General features: G+C 36.7%; 2 protein-coding genes across 4 annotated transcripts; both read right to left on the bottom strand.

Moving 5' to 3' along the window:
• Positions 1 to 1,216: 1,216 nt before the first annotated feature.
• LOC142611783 (2,3-bisphosphoglycerate-dependent phosphoglycerate mutase 1-like) lies at positions 1,217 to 5,563 on the bottom strand. 3 transcript variants are annotated; one of them, XM_075783920.1, is made up of 9 exons: positions 5,274 to 5,563; positions 4,332 to 4,579; positions 3,820 to 4,043; positions 3,247 to 3,365; positions 2,998 to 3,154; positions 2,741 to 2,842; positions 2,496 to 2,615; positions 1,597 to 1,657; positions 1,217 to 1,518 (listed from the first exon to the last, which is right to left on the bottom strand). In XM_075783920.1, the coding sequence occupies exons 2-8, from the start codon at positions 4,576 to 4,578 to the stop codon at positions 1,613 to 1,615; spliced, it is 1,014 nt and encodes a 337-aa protein (XP_075640035.1). In that variant the 5' UTR covers position 4,579; positions 5,274 to 5,563; the 3' UTR covers positions 1,217 to 1,518; positions 1,597 to 1,612. The 3 variants fall into 3 exon arrangements, with proteins under 3 accessions (XP_075640035.1, XP_075640036.1, XP_075640034.1); XM_075783921.1 differs by having other exon boundaries at positions 1,217 to 1,482; positions 1,596 to 1,657; positions 5,383 to 5,562; XM_075783919.1 differs by having other exon boundaries at positions 5,383 to 5,562.
• A 7,774-nt stretch (positions 5,564 to 13,337) lies between these two features.
• Positions 13,338 to 15,431, bottom strand: LOC142612412 (uncharacterized). Its single transcript, XM_075784510.1, has 2 exons — positions 15,017 to 15,431; positions 13,338 to 13,492 (listed from the first exon to the last, which is right to left on the bottom strand). Exons 1-2 carry the CDS (start codon positions 15,429 to 15,431, stop codon positions 13,338 to 13,340), a joined length of 570 nt encoding a protein of 189 aa, XP_075640625.1.
• Positions 15,432 to 15,686: the final 255 nt, after the last annotated feature.

Here is a 15,686-nt window from a genome sequence, read left to right as displayed (position 1 = left end):
GAAAAGAAAAAATCAATCGATCTAACTAAACCACCAAAATCCAATCTGTAACATGGGTTGCATTTGATTGGATTGGGTTGGATTCATGGGTTGAAAGCACAATACTAAATAACTAGTCAATAAAGATTAATCTCTAAACAATGATAATTTTTTTTTTAATCTATAAAAACAGTGATAATTCTTAAAAATCAACTATAGGAATTTTGTAAAAGATACATAATTATATAGACAAAAAAATTAAATAGAAGTAATATTCAGCTAAAATTTTGCTAAGCTATTGTAGTTTTATATAGACCATAAGTTTAATTGACTAGACATATAATATAACATGATTTCTTTCAAACAAACATGACATTTAAATTATAAGAAGAATATTATTTAATTACACCGGGAGTGTAATGCAAATAGTTTATATATGATATATACAAATATTATTTAATTACACTAGGACTGTAATGTAAATATTTATATATTATATATACATTTATAATGAGTCACGCATTGATACAATGTAATTTTAGAAGACAATGTAATCTTATCTAATGTGACCATTTTCAATGAGGTAGAAATGGCAAGAAAACTCCAAGATGTTAATCTAGTGGTTCTTGAAACCTTATAAAATCCCCGAGATCTTAGGTTCAAAACTCTTAACCAATATTTTAGGATTACTCTCAGCAGATTCCTCCATGTAATAATTATATGGTTTGTGTGAGGCAAAACTTAATGCAAGGGAAAAATGTTAATGTGCCCTTAATTCTTTTTAGAAAGAAGGCTATGTCATTGACTGTATAAAACTACAGAAGAAATCATTAACGGAGGAAACAACATTAGTCAAAAACCGGAGTTAGACGTGGTTTTTGTATTTTACCATTAGTTTAAACTAATTAGAGCTTATATGTCTTTCTTCTAATTTTTTTAATTTTTTTTATATAAATAGAGATTATGTCCTTTTTTTATTTTTTTTGTGGATAAAATAATCAACACTAAATAAGTTCTTATTTTTTATACTAAATTTCTAGTATAAGGTCAGTCAAAAGTGTCTTACTTTGATAAGGTCAGTCTAACAAATATATAAAGTTTCTATTGTTTTATTCCTTAATGGTAAATAATAATAATTAAAATGGGGGGGGGGGGGGGGGAAGAGAGAGAGATCAAGGAACAAAACACAAACATTAGAAGTAAAAAAAAAAAAAAACAAAAAACAAAAAAATAGTAGTAGTGCCAAAATGATATTCTTATTTCAGGTCTGCCAATTACAATTTAAACATTGGGTTTAAGAAGTAAAAAATAAATATAAGATCTACATGTCTCCACACATCTACCACAGGAACGTAAATCTAGGTTAGATCACACATCCAAAAAGTACACAGGAATAGCAGCCCGCTTTCTTATTAATTGTAAACTGTACGGATACATACTTCATGCAATGCAGCTGGCTCTTACATGTATAACAGTATCAAGAACAATTCTTGCCTTTGTACTCTAATTATGTCATCAACAAACAACCGGTAAAGCCACCGCACAAAGCCATTAAGCAAAATGTCAGCATACTGAAGAAGTTAAAAGCCGAAGAAAGCCAGTGTAATTGAGGTTACCTATACTTCAAGGCAAATTAATGAAACATCTCATCTAACTTCTGCCTGTATTGAGCTAAACCCTGCAACAAAATTCAAATGTCAGTATTTTACTAATGATTGATTATTCTAGAGAATATAATTAAAGAGTCACCACCAACAACAACAACCACCACAAAGCCTGTTTTAGTCAGTTGATACATTCAACAAGCAGTTTCAAGTCTGTGAAGGGTGCTAAGCATCATTGGCCAGATGATGCCATTTTCCTGTCTGAGAAGAACACAGACATCACTGAATGGAATCGTACCATTTGACCACCATTTATACTTCTAGTTTAAAAAAATAAATTATTTAGTGATATTTCTCCATCAACATCGAAGACAAAAGACAGTTAAATTGGAGATGGCAGCAGGTCCATGTCTGCAACAAGTATCATGGCCTAAAATGAAGGTTGAGAAACAAGTGAAAAAGAAAAGATTTCCAAGGTAATGACTCTTCAAAGAACATCTAGAATTCTCCAAAAATTTCAAGAAAGATTGGCCTAATTTAAGGCTCATCTATCCACCCTTTCTTGTCAATAACAAATAGTTTGAGTGGATTCTTTCCTTCTTCCACACCCCCCTCCCCCTTTTTTTACCCTAAGTACTGTGATATCATTAAATGGAACCATTTTTTTTATTGGTATTTACTACTTAGACCCGCCCAGAGAGTTTTGTACCCACATGCTTTATCCTCCACCTTGCTCTTACAAGGTAAGGAGATGCTACTAAGCTGGGTTCATGGACGCATTCAGTGGCACCATTTACACAATGCTAATGAATATATGAGTACGAGCTAAAATATAAAATAAAAATATAGTGGTGCAGAAAAGATTTTTTAAAAATAAAATAAAAAGAAGAACAAGAAGCAGAAGTTGCATACCCTAGTATAAGCATAAACTCCTGCCTCAGTAGGTGCTACAGGACTTCCTCTCCTAATGAATTTTCCCCCTTTGAAAATGTAAAGCATGGGTATTCCAGTTGATAGTTCTAAACTGATAACCTGCCAGGAAAAAGAGAAAAGGGGGGTTAGGGGGGAACAGTGACCATGATATTTGTTTTATTGTTGTAAAAAACAAGAGTGCCACAGAAATGCAGGAAATCCCGATAGCAGACAATGTATATTACCTCTTGCGAAGTTAATTTGTCAAGATACATAATGATGGACCTCAATGAATTCCCATGGGCGGCAATCATTACATTTTTTCCCGACAGAAGCTGGGGTTCAATCTGCAGCACAACGTTGCTGTAGTCAGGCACTACTGAAATATTATATGATCACTTGAACCTATGATGCTTATCTATTTGATTTTGGACACAAAACATCATATGGAAAAGAAACAGAAAAGAGAACTATATATAGGCAAGCACATAGTCATCCATACTAGATCTTTGAAATATGCAACAGCTCTTTCAGCACACATTTCCAAACTCTCGCCATTAGGAGGAGGAATATCGTAACTGCGACGCCACTCATGAACTTGTTCCTTCCCATATCTATCTGCCGTCTCCTGCTTATTGAGGCCCTGTAATTCTCCATACCTGAAAGGAAGAACCACATTAGATGCAGGAAAGTCTAAAGCAGAAATCACAGGCAAGAAAAGCAATAACTAAAGCAGAGACAGAAAAATTACATTCTTTCATTTAATTGCCAAGCTGCTATGACTGGAATGGATTGCTTTTTGGTATCTTCACTGAAAATTTCACTCCATGTCCTTGCCTGTTCACTCTCATTATGAATGATTATTGGCACCTGTAAGCAGGCTGATAGTTAACAAGTTGGCATATAAAAGGAGATTGAACACAAATCTTCTACAGCATCAAGATGAACATATTTCCACGAAAATGTAAAACCGTGAATCATAATGGAGTTAATTATATTTATATCTGGATCAAGCGCAAGGAACATGATACAACTTGGTAATGCATTCTTCTTTTTCTTTTTTTGAATTTTTTCCTGGACCAAAAAAAAGGGGGGAAAGAGGGCGCCGGGGGGGGGGGGGGTTGTTAGAAATAGATTCAAAATTTTCTCAACCTAAAATTTATTGCTGGCTGGATGACCAGTAACAAATTGCCAATCAACTCTACATGGACATTGGCTGCTGAGTAACACTAGCTGAAATGTCACTGAATTCTCAGATTTAGCACCCACGAAAAAAATGGTTGTCTTCAAAGTTTGAACACCTAAAAATATTTCCTGAATTTACCTTCCTGCGACGGTGCTGGGTCATGGCAAGCATGGCAGTCATCTGAGCACGAATCAGTGCAGATGTATAGATCATGTCGATAGGTATATTGCTGATTCTCTTTCCAGCTTCAATTGCTTCTTCCACACCCTTCTTGGTTAGTGGCACATCAACACAACCTGTGAACAAGTTCTTTTCATTCCATAATGACTCACCATGCCGCATCAGAATCAAAGCCGCTTCATCTGAATGAAAATAACAGAACAGCAGTTAGACAATTCCACAATAGAGACAACTTTGGGTTCTAAGTTACAAGATTGCATTAAATAAGATATCAATAATTGGAAACAACTCGGTTGTAAATGTTTAGCCTCAGACATTTTTTTGCAGAAATGATATCTGTAACTAAACCCATAAAAAGAGGAGTAAGGCTTATTGAGAAAATATGACTTATGATCAAGAAAATACATCTATCAATGCTTGTCTGCTCTTCAGATTATTTGTCCAATTTAGATTCAATATAACAGGCTTACTTGATTTCTTCTTGGAGTTATTGGTGTTAGTTGAGGGGGATGAAACTGGATCAAACATTGAAGTTTGAGATGTTGAGGCTTGAACTACACAAAAATTCCTCTGGTTGGAGCGATGACATCCTCTTCTTGACACTCCAATTTCGAGCCAGTAACTGTTCGAATTCAATCGCAATGAATTTTCCCTAAACTCGTGATGAAGACTGGAGTGAGGAGTCCCAATAGCTTGGTGAAATACTGCAGCAGCCATTCTGAAAATCAAAATATCAGAATTAACAATGTAAGGATACAAATTATAAATATGGGTTCTGTCCATTTTGGAAAATAATAAAACATAAAGTTGGCAGCACATACTTCAGCCCTACCAAAAACTCAAAGGGAATAGCATTAATAGAAATCTAATTTTGCTCAAGGAATAAAGAGAATGTTATGTATGTTTTACCATGGTCAAAAAGAAGGGGAAAAAGAACCAAAAGGAAGTTAAAGAAATGCATTGAACATGATCCCAATCACATGACATAATCAAGGGATTCTATGCATTCTAAATCATTTAGTTATGGCCCTTATGGACCTAAATCAGATTAAACTTAATAGAATAACAGAACAAAGATTTGAAAAGGGGCCCATAATGTTTGAACTCATAAAAGGAGGCAACAAGCTCAATAAACTTGTTTCACCAATTGAGGATCAAAACCCATATAAAATCCAATCCAATGCTATATTATTTGAAAAAGAAAAACAACGGATCTATACTAAAAGTTCTGCATAATAACAGAAGCAACAAGCAAACCCAAATACTCTCAAGCATGAATCAACAATATCCCACACGGGATTTCCAAAAAAAAATCCTAAATTAAATAAAACCAACAACCAAACATTGAAAATCTTCCAGAAACACAGACCCACATCATAAGCCAAAAACATCACAGAGACCCAGAAACGCACCTTCCACAAGTATGTAGAAAAAAACAGACCCAGAAACCAAAAATGCCAAGGAGCAAGAAAGAAATGGAAGATGGAAAATCAGAGAGTTTGATTATAAAATGGGTATTACCTGATTATATATATAAAGGAGTGAGCGAAGAAACCGAGGAAGAGAATAAGTGCAAATAAGGGGTTGAGAGTTTGAGAGTTTATTACAAGAAAAGAAACACTGATGGAGAAGAAGAAAAAGACGACCAGCTATGCAAGTAAAAACAAAACCAAAAAAAAATATTGAGAGGGAAAGATAGTTATAAACGTGGTGGCTTTAACCAATTTATATTTATATAGAAGAAATCGTTGCTCTTTTGTTGTCCTTCTGGTCAGATGATAGCATAGGAGGAACAGTATGATGACAAGTTGGCTAACACACACGCACGCACGCCACACCACTTTGTTGTTAACAGTCACCAACTTTTGGAGGCGTTTCATGGAGCTTACTACAGTACTAGGTTGCCTGATTTTGACATTTATTATTTATTTTTAAAGGTAATTTTGTTTTTATTTGCTTTTTTTTTTTAATGAATATATGTAGACTTTTTTTGCTTGATCTTGATTGAATGTATGTTTAGTGTGTGTGGTTTACAATTTAAATTGACTTATTTTTAATAGTGATGTCAATATGGAGCCCATTTTTAACAAATAAGGTTAGTTTGTGAGGTTTTAAAAATGATACCTAATTTGGAAAATATTTAATCTACTCTTAATTTTAGAAAAATGTTAAGAGTTATAAACTATTACAAATATTTAAAAATATATATATTTTTCAAACTGTTGATGCAGAGTGATTATTGATAATTAAAAATATGATGTTAGTAGTGAGTTTAAATGAAAACTAGTAATAATTAGTCACATCATTAGTTTGTAAAAATGTTGCAAAATCAAATATAAATGAAACGTTATCACATCATTTTAGCAACTTAATAAATAAAACTTAAAAATGCTTTTTTGTGATTAATGATATTCTAATTTGTAAGATTATGAGAAAAGTTAATAAGTCAAACATAGTAAAAATCATAATCTCATAACTTTCCATCCACAAAACCTTAATTCTTAGACATTTGCATCTTTAAAGGCATTGTTTTATGTTCAACTTGCCCTATTTGTACTATTATATTCTTTTGAATTATGAATTAACGTACGGATCGTGTATCTCATACATTGGATACATGCATTTTTAGGGTGTGAGTTTCACACAACTATGAGACTTACAAACTATAAAAGGAAGAAATCATATATAATCAATATATAAGATAATTATTGATGCGATAAAATATGAAAGTTAGTTTTTGTTATTTATTATTTATTGAAATTTTATGGCCAAATGTCTCTTGGCCTTGTGGCGCCTCTTAATACACCTCAAGGGTTGAGTTTATATATGACCCATTGGCACCTCCTTTGACGTGGGCTTGACTTTCCTCTAACAAAATAGGAGTATATATATATATATATATATATATATATATATATAGACACAAACTAGTGGTAACCCATGAAAAGTTTAAACCCTCCTTTAGTGACGTATAAAATTGTGAAATTTCATAAGCTAGCTCATGTGGTATAATATTATGAGTTAAACTAAAAGTCAAACTTCTTAAATTATATAATATATTACTATAAATTATAAATATTCTAGATTTTAGATTTTGGAGTTTTATTTTCCTATTCTTAGTCATTTTTAGAGATTTCCTCTACTTTTTGAAAACTTAGATTTTATGGTTTAATAAAAAAATGTTCTTATTTTTTACACTGAGTTTAATATCTTTATTTTTTTTTTATACAAGATAAAAATTCTTTCTAACCTAATCTAAGTGTATATGTGTGTAAAATTTCCTTATAAAGACTTGAACCTCATTCCTCGCCCCCCATACTCCACAAACATTTATATTTGTAGTGTGATTATCACACCAAAACCAAACGTGTGCGGTGGTTTTTTCACTACTAGTTAAAAATCACTACTTCAATAAGCGTTATAATTGGATTGAATAGATTATAGATCTCTTCAAAACAAGAGCACCTTCTAGTTTTCTTAGTCAAAATTGTTTCCTTAGTTTATTCCTAGGATATATTTTGGAATATTCTTACTTTATTTTCCTTGATCTCATGGAATATTCTTACTAGGTAAAAAGGTTTTGTAAAACACACACATATATATATGCATGCAATGTTTTTGGATTTTATTTCCTTATTTTAATTGTTCTTAAACAAAAAATTAGTCAGAATCGGGTCCTTATTTATAGTATATTCTTATGGTATATTTTGGAATATTCTTACTTAGTATTTTTTTTTTTAGAAAAATATATTCTTACTTAGTAAAAAGGATTCTTTAAAAAAAATGGTAAAGAGTTTCTTGAAGTATATCAATACCAATAGACATACTCTCTGAACAAAAAAAAAAAACCAATAGACATACAATGTATAAAACGGAAAAATAATTCATACAACAACTCTTATTTCAAAAAATAACACTTTTGCTTTTCAAAAAAAAAAAAAACACTTTTGAGTTTCTTCTTATTTAGTGAAATTTAGAGCTCTTTCTTTTATGATTTCAAAAGACTTAATAACTTTAAATGTTTATTTTATTGAGGATGAAGTCTATTTTTTGCGTCCTGGGTCACAATCAAATCACAATTATTCTTGTGAAACACTGGCATGGTTGGTCAAACTTTAAATACTCACTAATGGCACTTGCTACAGTAAGTTTAAAAAAAAAAAAATCTAACTAACCATTCACGAAGTTATAGGGACCAAACCAAACCCTCCAAAGCCATTGCCATACGACCCACACACACTTTCTTTTTTTTTTCCCTGTATACACACCTAACAAAGCAACCCTTCAAAGTCTCCAATAAACACCACCTAACCCAACCTTTGTTTTGTTTGTGGGGTTTGATATGAGTTATAACACGTGGTAATGACAATTTGACATACAAATTCTTAGACCAAAGCAAACGCCCACAACGCCCACCTAACTCCTCTGCTTCAAAAAAATGAGGCCTTTGAACTATATGTCACTGTGACATCTAAGTACAGATGTATTCTTTCTATTATCACGTGGCACAGATGGTATCATTTTGTGCCCGATTCTTTTGTTTAGAATATGCTCTCAGCCTCTCAAAATGTTCTTTCTTGAGAACTATGGGGTTTGCATTTGCTAATACAAAATTGGCGTGAGGGTTATGCCAAAATTTCGCAGCATTTTTAGAGAATGATTCATTAACTTGAATTTTGTTAAAAATAAGAATGAAAGATGATCTGATTTTTTTTAAAAGAGAGAGAGAGTGAGAGAGAGTGATAGAGAGTGAGAGTGAGAGAGAATGAAAGATGATGGTTGAATGAACTATAATTATATGGGTTTTAATTTTTAATCGATAGTTACAATAATAGAGAGAGATTTGAATATTAGTTTTATAAAGGTGACTACTTTATGAAGCAATGATGTCCAATTACAAGACTCTTGATGTAATTAAATTTAAACGTTTTAAGAACCAATGAATCATACTTTTATGAGTAGAATCACGCATGTTATGACCTTAAAAGAAAGTCATGGTTTCTTCATAATTTTTTTTTAAAGAAAAAAATCCACTTAGATCAGTGGTAGAGATTTCATAATGTGATGGGATCCTGGGGAGATGGGAGGTTTGAACCTAAAATATTATGAACACCATAAAAAGTGCTACCAATTGAATTACAAGACTATTGGGTTGTCTTGTACATTCTATCTCATTGCTCGTGCATACCCCCCCCCCCCTCCCAAAAAAAAAAAAATCAATGGAGTTACCTTTTCATTTGAAAGTTAATAAGTTATATAGAAGTTAGAGAAAAAATTTATCATGCGCTAAGCGCATGAGACCTGCCTCTCATAGGCAAGTGGGTCTCACACGTGTGGGGACCATCTACTTATGAGAGGATGATCTCATGCGCCTGGTATATGATACACCAGCTTATAAGTTAAAATATCACTTAAATTTTCTCTTTGGAGTGTGAGATAGAGGATTAATTATGCCAAAAAAAAAAATTCATCTACTCCACTCTTTTTTACTTTTTATGAATAAAAAAAAGTATAATCAATTATGTAATTTGACACAAGAATTTTGTTTTGTGAATAAATTATGTAAATCCATAATATCAATTGTCATTATTTAGGCTAAGATTAAATGAAATTTCAAAAATCCATGAGCTGCTGAGCACCTACGACTACGAGAAATGGCCATTGAAAAAAATTACACAATAGAAAATTGCATCATTGCTATTGTGATTACTTTAATTATCGTCATCAACATTGACCATAACTCTGTTGTTAACAATGTTGCATGTTTTGGGCCTTTTTTGTCGTTTTGCCACATGTCGAGCTTTGATTAAGGAGTTTTTGGACCCGAGTTCGTCAAAGGGATTCAGGTCTAGATTTCCTTCATTGTATGGTGCTCCAAGAAGGATACATTTTTTCCCTTAGTAAAATTAGAACTTGTATAAGTAAAAGATAATCATAGCTAAACAATAGACGAAAATTTACATAAATGACTTATAGTAAATTGCTAGTGACAAATTCATAAGGTTTAAATGTTATATGAAAATTAATAATATAGGAAGAGCAATAATATAAGGGAAGTAATTTGCATAAATTGACAAAGAGGATGCTTGAGAGTCTCAGCTGCTTAGGTGCAATTTGGCGCTAGTGCTACTAATGCATTGTTTGTGTGACGTAAATGTTTAGGGTGTGTTTGGTTAGGGTAAAAACAGGGAGAATGAAAAATAAGGTGGAAAATGTTGTTTTCTACTATTTGGTTGAAGAAGAAAAATAGGAGAGACAGAAAATAGGGGAGAAAGTTTTCCCTCCTAGGCCCACTTTTTTATCCTCCCAAATTGGGAGGAAATTGAGGAGGGAAAAGTGATAAGAAATCTATTTTACACAAATACCCTCTCACCTACCCCTTACATATTGTAAGGACCTGAGAATTCACAAACTTGTTTAACTTCCTCTTCTTCGTTTATTGATCAAAGATCCTTATACAATAAATTTGGTAGAGAGGGTTCAACAACCAAAAAAGCCCCTTTTCGTAGTCTCTTCATTCCTATTTATATTGTTTTCTGCTTTCATCGTAGCCTTACACCTTGCAATCTGCGGTCCCTTCCCCATGACACTTGTCCGTCGGCAATGGCGCAAGATTCTACTTTGCGTTCCACACTGTTCAGGTCATGTCCACATTAATGCGACGGATAGAGGTGATGCTTGCTAATTAATGCGGCCAGAATGGTTGTTGCCGAGCATTTAATGCAACCTTTCAACTCAGCCTACTACATCCAGATATTTGTAACACATCCTTTATGTAGTTATTGTCCACGCCTCTTCATCTTCGGGCACACCCGGAGAGACCTCATCTTGCATACTAAATGTTGGCCCTCCTTTCTTCGGGTCCTAGGGTTCTTAGGTCCTCGGGTCCTCACAACAGCCCCTTTAATACTTGAGTTATTAATCATGAATTAATAACCAAGTTTTAACTTCTCATACACGCTTCTTACCCTTCTTATGTTTTCACACGTATAGACGTCTCTTCACTGCCCCATGATCCGCGTCTGGCGCCTCGTATCCCACGATGAGGCATTTATGGCGTCTAACGCTTCTTTTCCCGCGCACGTTCTACGGTTGGATGAGAAATGTACGGCTCAGATTTTGTTCTTAATTATGAGCGGGAAAGTTACCGCTCTTATTCTTTTACCTCATTACTTCCACTTCCCCCACCCCTATAAAAGCAACTTCTTACGCTGGATAAAGCTCATTTTGACATTTCGAAGGATTGAAAGAAAAGTGAGCTCCCGAGGACCATCCTTAAGCGATCTTCAGAGGTGTGTTCATTTTTCTTTCGTTTTTCTCTTCTTGCTTGCTTTTCTCCTCTTGTAGCGGGGGCTAATGGGTAGATACGCTAAGTTAGTGAATACAGATGAGGCGAAGGCCGCTTTTAAGGACCGATATCGGATCCCCAATGACGTAGATATTACGTATTGTGAGGAAGAAGATATCCCCTTGGTGTCTCGGCCACCTGAATCCATTTTGATTCCGATGATTGCATTTATCGAGGGGGGTATGGAAATTCCTATGGGTAGAGTAACTAGGGATTTTCTAATAAATTATAGGCTTACCCCTTCGCAATGCTCCCCAAATGTCCTTAGAATCTTAGGATGCACGGATGCCCTTAATCGAAAACTGGGAACCAATCTGACTTGGCAGGATGTAAATTGGGTATATAACTGCCAAAAGGGGGATAGGACTAAATACTATATGAAGTGTAGGATCCCTTCTGTTAGGCTGATTTCCTGTTTACCCGATTCAAGCAAAGGGATGGATGAAGATTATCTCGTCATCTCGGGCAATTGGCATGACGGATTGCATTGCCCTACCCGAGAAGGGGTACCAGGTAGGGTTCCCGAGGACTAACCTAGCACTTAGGACTAACCATATTCTTTTCTGTGTTTTACACCACACTACATATTTTTTCTAATGCCTTCATTTATTACTGCAGACGATTACCATACCGCCCCGAATTTGTCTGCCATGAACCGTGCCGATTTGAACAGGATTCTTCAGTCGGAGGTATTCGTACATAGGGACGGACAGCTCCGAGCAGCCCACATTATTCTCGGATACACTCCTTCTACTAAACGTTTTCAAAGTCCGAAGAACGTAATAAGAGCAAGAGATCTAAGGCTAGCTCAAATTGACGTTGCTGCTCTGGGATTCTTATTAGCCGTACCTCCCCCTGCAGGAATTCAGGACGCACAGCTTCCTGCCCCACTTGCCGCCCAACTGATCTATCCTCCTTTGGAGCAAGCTGCTGCTCCTGTCGCTGAGGAAAGAGCTGCCACGCCCGAGCTCCCTCCTCCCGAGGTGACAGAGAAAGACTTTGAGGTGTTCTACTGCCCAGACGCTCCCTCCAGCTCCCAACCGTCAAGCAGCCAGATGGGTTTTCAAGAAAAAGAGCCCGACCTGCTGGCCCTATTACAGGCACATGCAGGCGGCTCTTCACCAGCGGTGCCGGTTCCTCCTCGTCCCGTTACTCCAGCTGTTACTCAGGCACCTCCCTCGGAGGCGACATATAAAAAACGCAAGAGGGGTCAGAGTAGCAAACATGTTATAGACATCGAAGAAGGGGAAAACCTCGACCCCTCTGTTAAAGATACCAGGGCTGCAAAGGCCCTTTCCAAGAAAATTGCTCCCACTGCTTCTTTGAAAGACCCCAGTGGTGAATCTACAAGGAAAGCATCAACCTGGCGGCCCAACTTCACCCTCAGCTCGGGCAACCCTGTTTTGGATGACGCCAATCTGCGGGATCCGAAGAAGGGAAGCTCGAGCCTGGTGGCCGAGTGTCTAGAGAAGGCTCTATGCCTTCCCGAAGACATGGCAGAATTGCGGTCCTTCCGTAAGAGGAAAGTTTTCTTGTCTTTGAAGCAGGATTTAGCCAAGGTACTTTCGAAGTTTTTGCGCATTCCATATATGAGTTTAACTACCTATTATGACTAACCTTATTAACTTAAATATATCATAGGCGGTCCAGGCTTCATTCATGGCTGAGGAGTGGGTAGATCATTCACTGGATCTTGCCTGAAAAGCTGATCAGAATGCTGAGGCGGCAATGAAGGCACAAAAAGAAGCCGAACTGAACTTAAAAGAGACCCTCACTCGCTTGTCTGAGGTAGAAAAAGCTCACAAGAATGCTGAGTCGGCCTTGAAAAGCTATGAGTCGCAAGCAAATCTTGCTCTTGAGGCCCAGAAACAGGCTCAAAGCAGGCTCGCCCTCACTGTTGTTGAGCTCAAACAAACGAAAGAACTGCTGGACAAGAAGGAGCGGGAAGCGAGTGTGCGCCGCGCGAGTTATAGGCGGCATATGATGCTGGGATGAAAAAAGCCTCTGACAGCTTAACTGACCAACTTAGAGGGGTCGCCAGAGCGTTCCGTTCGGAGGTGTGAGGCCACGCTTTGGATGCTACGGGAGTAGATGCTGACGCAGAACTTCGTATTCCCGACAACATTTATTACCCCCCAGCGTTGCGCTTAGCCCCTACTCCTCCAACGCCGACAAATGATCCTGAAGTGCCCACCCCTGCTTCTGTCCCTTCTGATGCCCCAGTCACAAAGGACCCTTCTCCCCCAGCTAAGCCCGTGGACGAAGTAACGGAGGGTGAATTGGCTGAAGAGCCAAAAAAGAAGAAAAAAGAAAAAGACCCAGAGAAAAGAAAAGACAAGCAACCTGTTGCTTAGTCCTTTCGTAGTTTTTTGCCTTATTTTTTCTTTTTACGGATGTAAAGGGCCATATGATTGCCCCAGTTTTGTAACAAATATTTGTTAAAAAATTAATATTTAGCTCTTTTCTTATGTTTCATATACAAGTCTTATTACAATGCGCTGCCATTTATTTGTCATTTTGTATGCATCCAGATAAAAGCCTACTTGAATTAACAATCACAATATTACTACGAAGTGGTTCGTTATACTTGTGTCCTTAAGAAACACAAAAGGCTTATCCAGATAGAAGCTCACTTAGACTAACAATCATAACCTCACTACAAAGTTGTTCATTATACTTGTGATTTTAAGAAACACAAAAAGTTTAACCTGAGCACCATAATTTCACCACTTGACCTTTTTTGACGTTTGAAAAGGAAGGTTTGAGATTCAATATGCTACTGAGCGACAAGGCTTGATGATTTGTTTTATGTTAGTGCTTTAGATATTTGAGATTCCTTAGCCATGATCTTGTTAGATTTACAACTCTTGGGTTATGGTCCGAGGAACCAAAGAAGAACAGAAATCAGTTTAGCACTTACATTTTGCCAGTGGTTAACTTCTCCTAGACTGGTGGCCCATGGAGCCGAGTAAGAACTAGGGTCAGCCTAATGATTGTGTTTTTGCTAGTGATTAGTTGCTCTTAGATTTGTGGCCCGAGAAGCCTAACAAGAACTAAGGTCCTTTTAACACTTGAATGTCTCTTAGACTTGTGGCTCGAGGAGCCGAGCAAGAACTAAGGTCAGTTTAACACTTGAATGTTTGCAAGTGACTAATTTCTCTTGAATGTTTGCAAGTGATTAATTTCTTTTAGACTTGTGGCGCGAGGAGCCGAACAAGAACTAAGGTCAGTTTAACACTTGAATGTTTGCAAGTGACTAATTTCTCTTAGACTTGTGGCCCGAGGAGCCGAACAAGAACTAAGGTCAGTTTAACACTTGAATGTTTGCAAGTGATTAATTTCTCTTAGACTTGTGGCCCGAGGAGCCGAACAAGAACTAAGGTCAGTTTAACACTTGAATGTTTGCAAGTGATTAATTTCTCTTAGACTTGTGGCTCGAGGAACCGAACAAGAACTAAGGTCAGTTTAACACTTGAATGTTTGCAAGTGACTAATTTCTCTTAGACTTGTGGCCCGAGGAGCCGAACAAGAACTAAGGTCAGTTTAACACTTGAATGTTTGCAAATGATGCAGAATTGAGACGAATGGAAACCACGCACAAAAGGAAATTCTTTTCTTAATAATAATAACGTCTTAAGTTATTTACATTCCAAGGGCGAGGAATCACCCTTCCATCCAAATCTTCTAGACGATAAGCCCCTATTCCTGCTAATGAGGTAATTTTATACGGCCCCTCCCAATTAGGACCCAACTTTCCCCAAGCAGGATTTTTTGTTACCCCCACCACCTTTCTTAGCACCAAATCACCTGGTACTAGAGGTCTGGATCTAACTCCCTTGTCGTACGTCTGCTTGAGCTTTTGCTGATAACTGCCCATTTTCACGTTGGCTACCTCTCTCCTTTCCTCAATAGTATTCAAACAATCATACATCCTCTCATGATTGCTAGCTTCATCGTACTGGTCAGACTTCAGGGTGGGAAAGCCCGATTCTAATGGTATTATAACTTCCATTCCGTACGTCATTGAAAAGGGAGTCTCGCCTGTTGATCTTCGGGGCGTAGTGCGATAAGCCCATAATACATGAGGCAATTCTTCTACCCAGCCTCCTTTAGCATCATCCAACCGTTTCTTCAATCCTGCCAAGATAACTTTATTTGTCGCTTCGGCCTGACCATTCCCTTGAGGATAGGACGGTGTTGAATATCCATTTCTTATTCCCATTTCTGCGCAGTATCACCGGAAAGCCTTACTATCAAATTGAAGCCCATTATCAGAAATCAAAGTATGAGGGACTCCGAAGCGAATTATAATATTTTTCCAGATAAACCTCTTCACATCCACATCCCTAATATTGGCTAATGGCTCGGCCTCCACCCATTTCGTGAAGTAATCTGTGCCGACAATGAGCCATCTCCTATTACCTGGTGCCCTAGGAAAAGGTCCGACGATATCTAAACCCCACTTAGCGAAGGGCCA

This window comes from Castanea sativa, chromosome 10 (genome assembly GCF_040712315.1).
Source record: "Castanea sativa cultivar Marrone di Chiusa Pesio chromosome 10, ASM4071231v1".
Classification (NCBI taxonomy): domain Eukaryota; kingdom Viridiplantae; phylum Streptophyta; class Magnoliopsida; order Fagales; family Fagaceae; genus Castanea; species Castanea sativa.
Note: the sequence above shows the minus strand (reverse complement) of the source record. Positions and strands in the feature narration are given on the sequence as shown.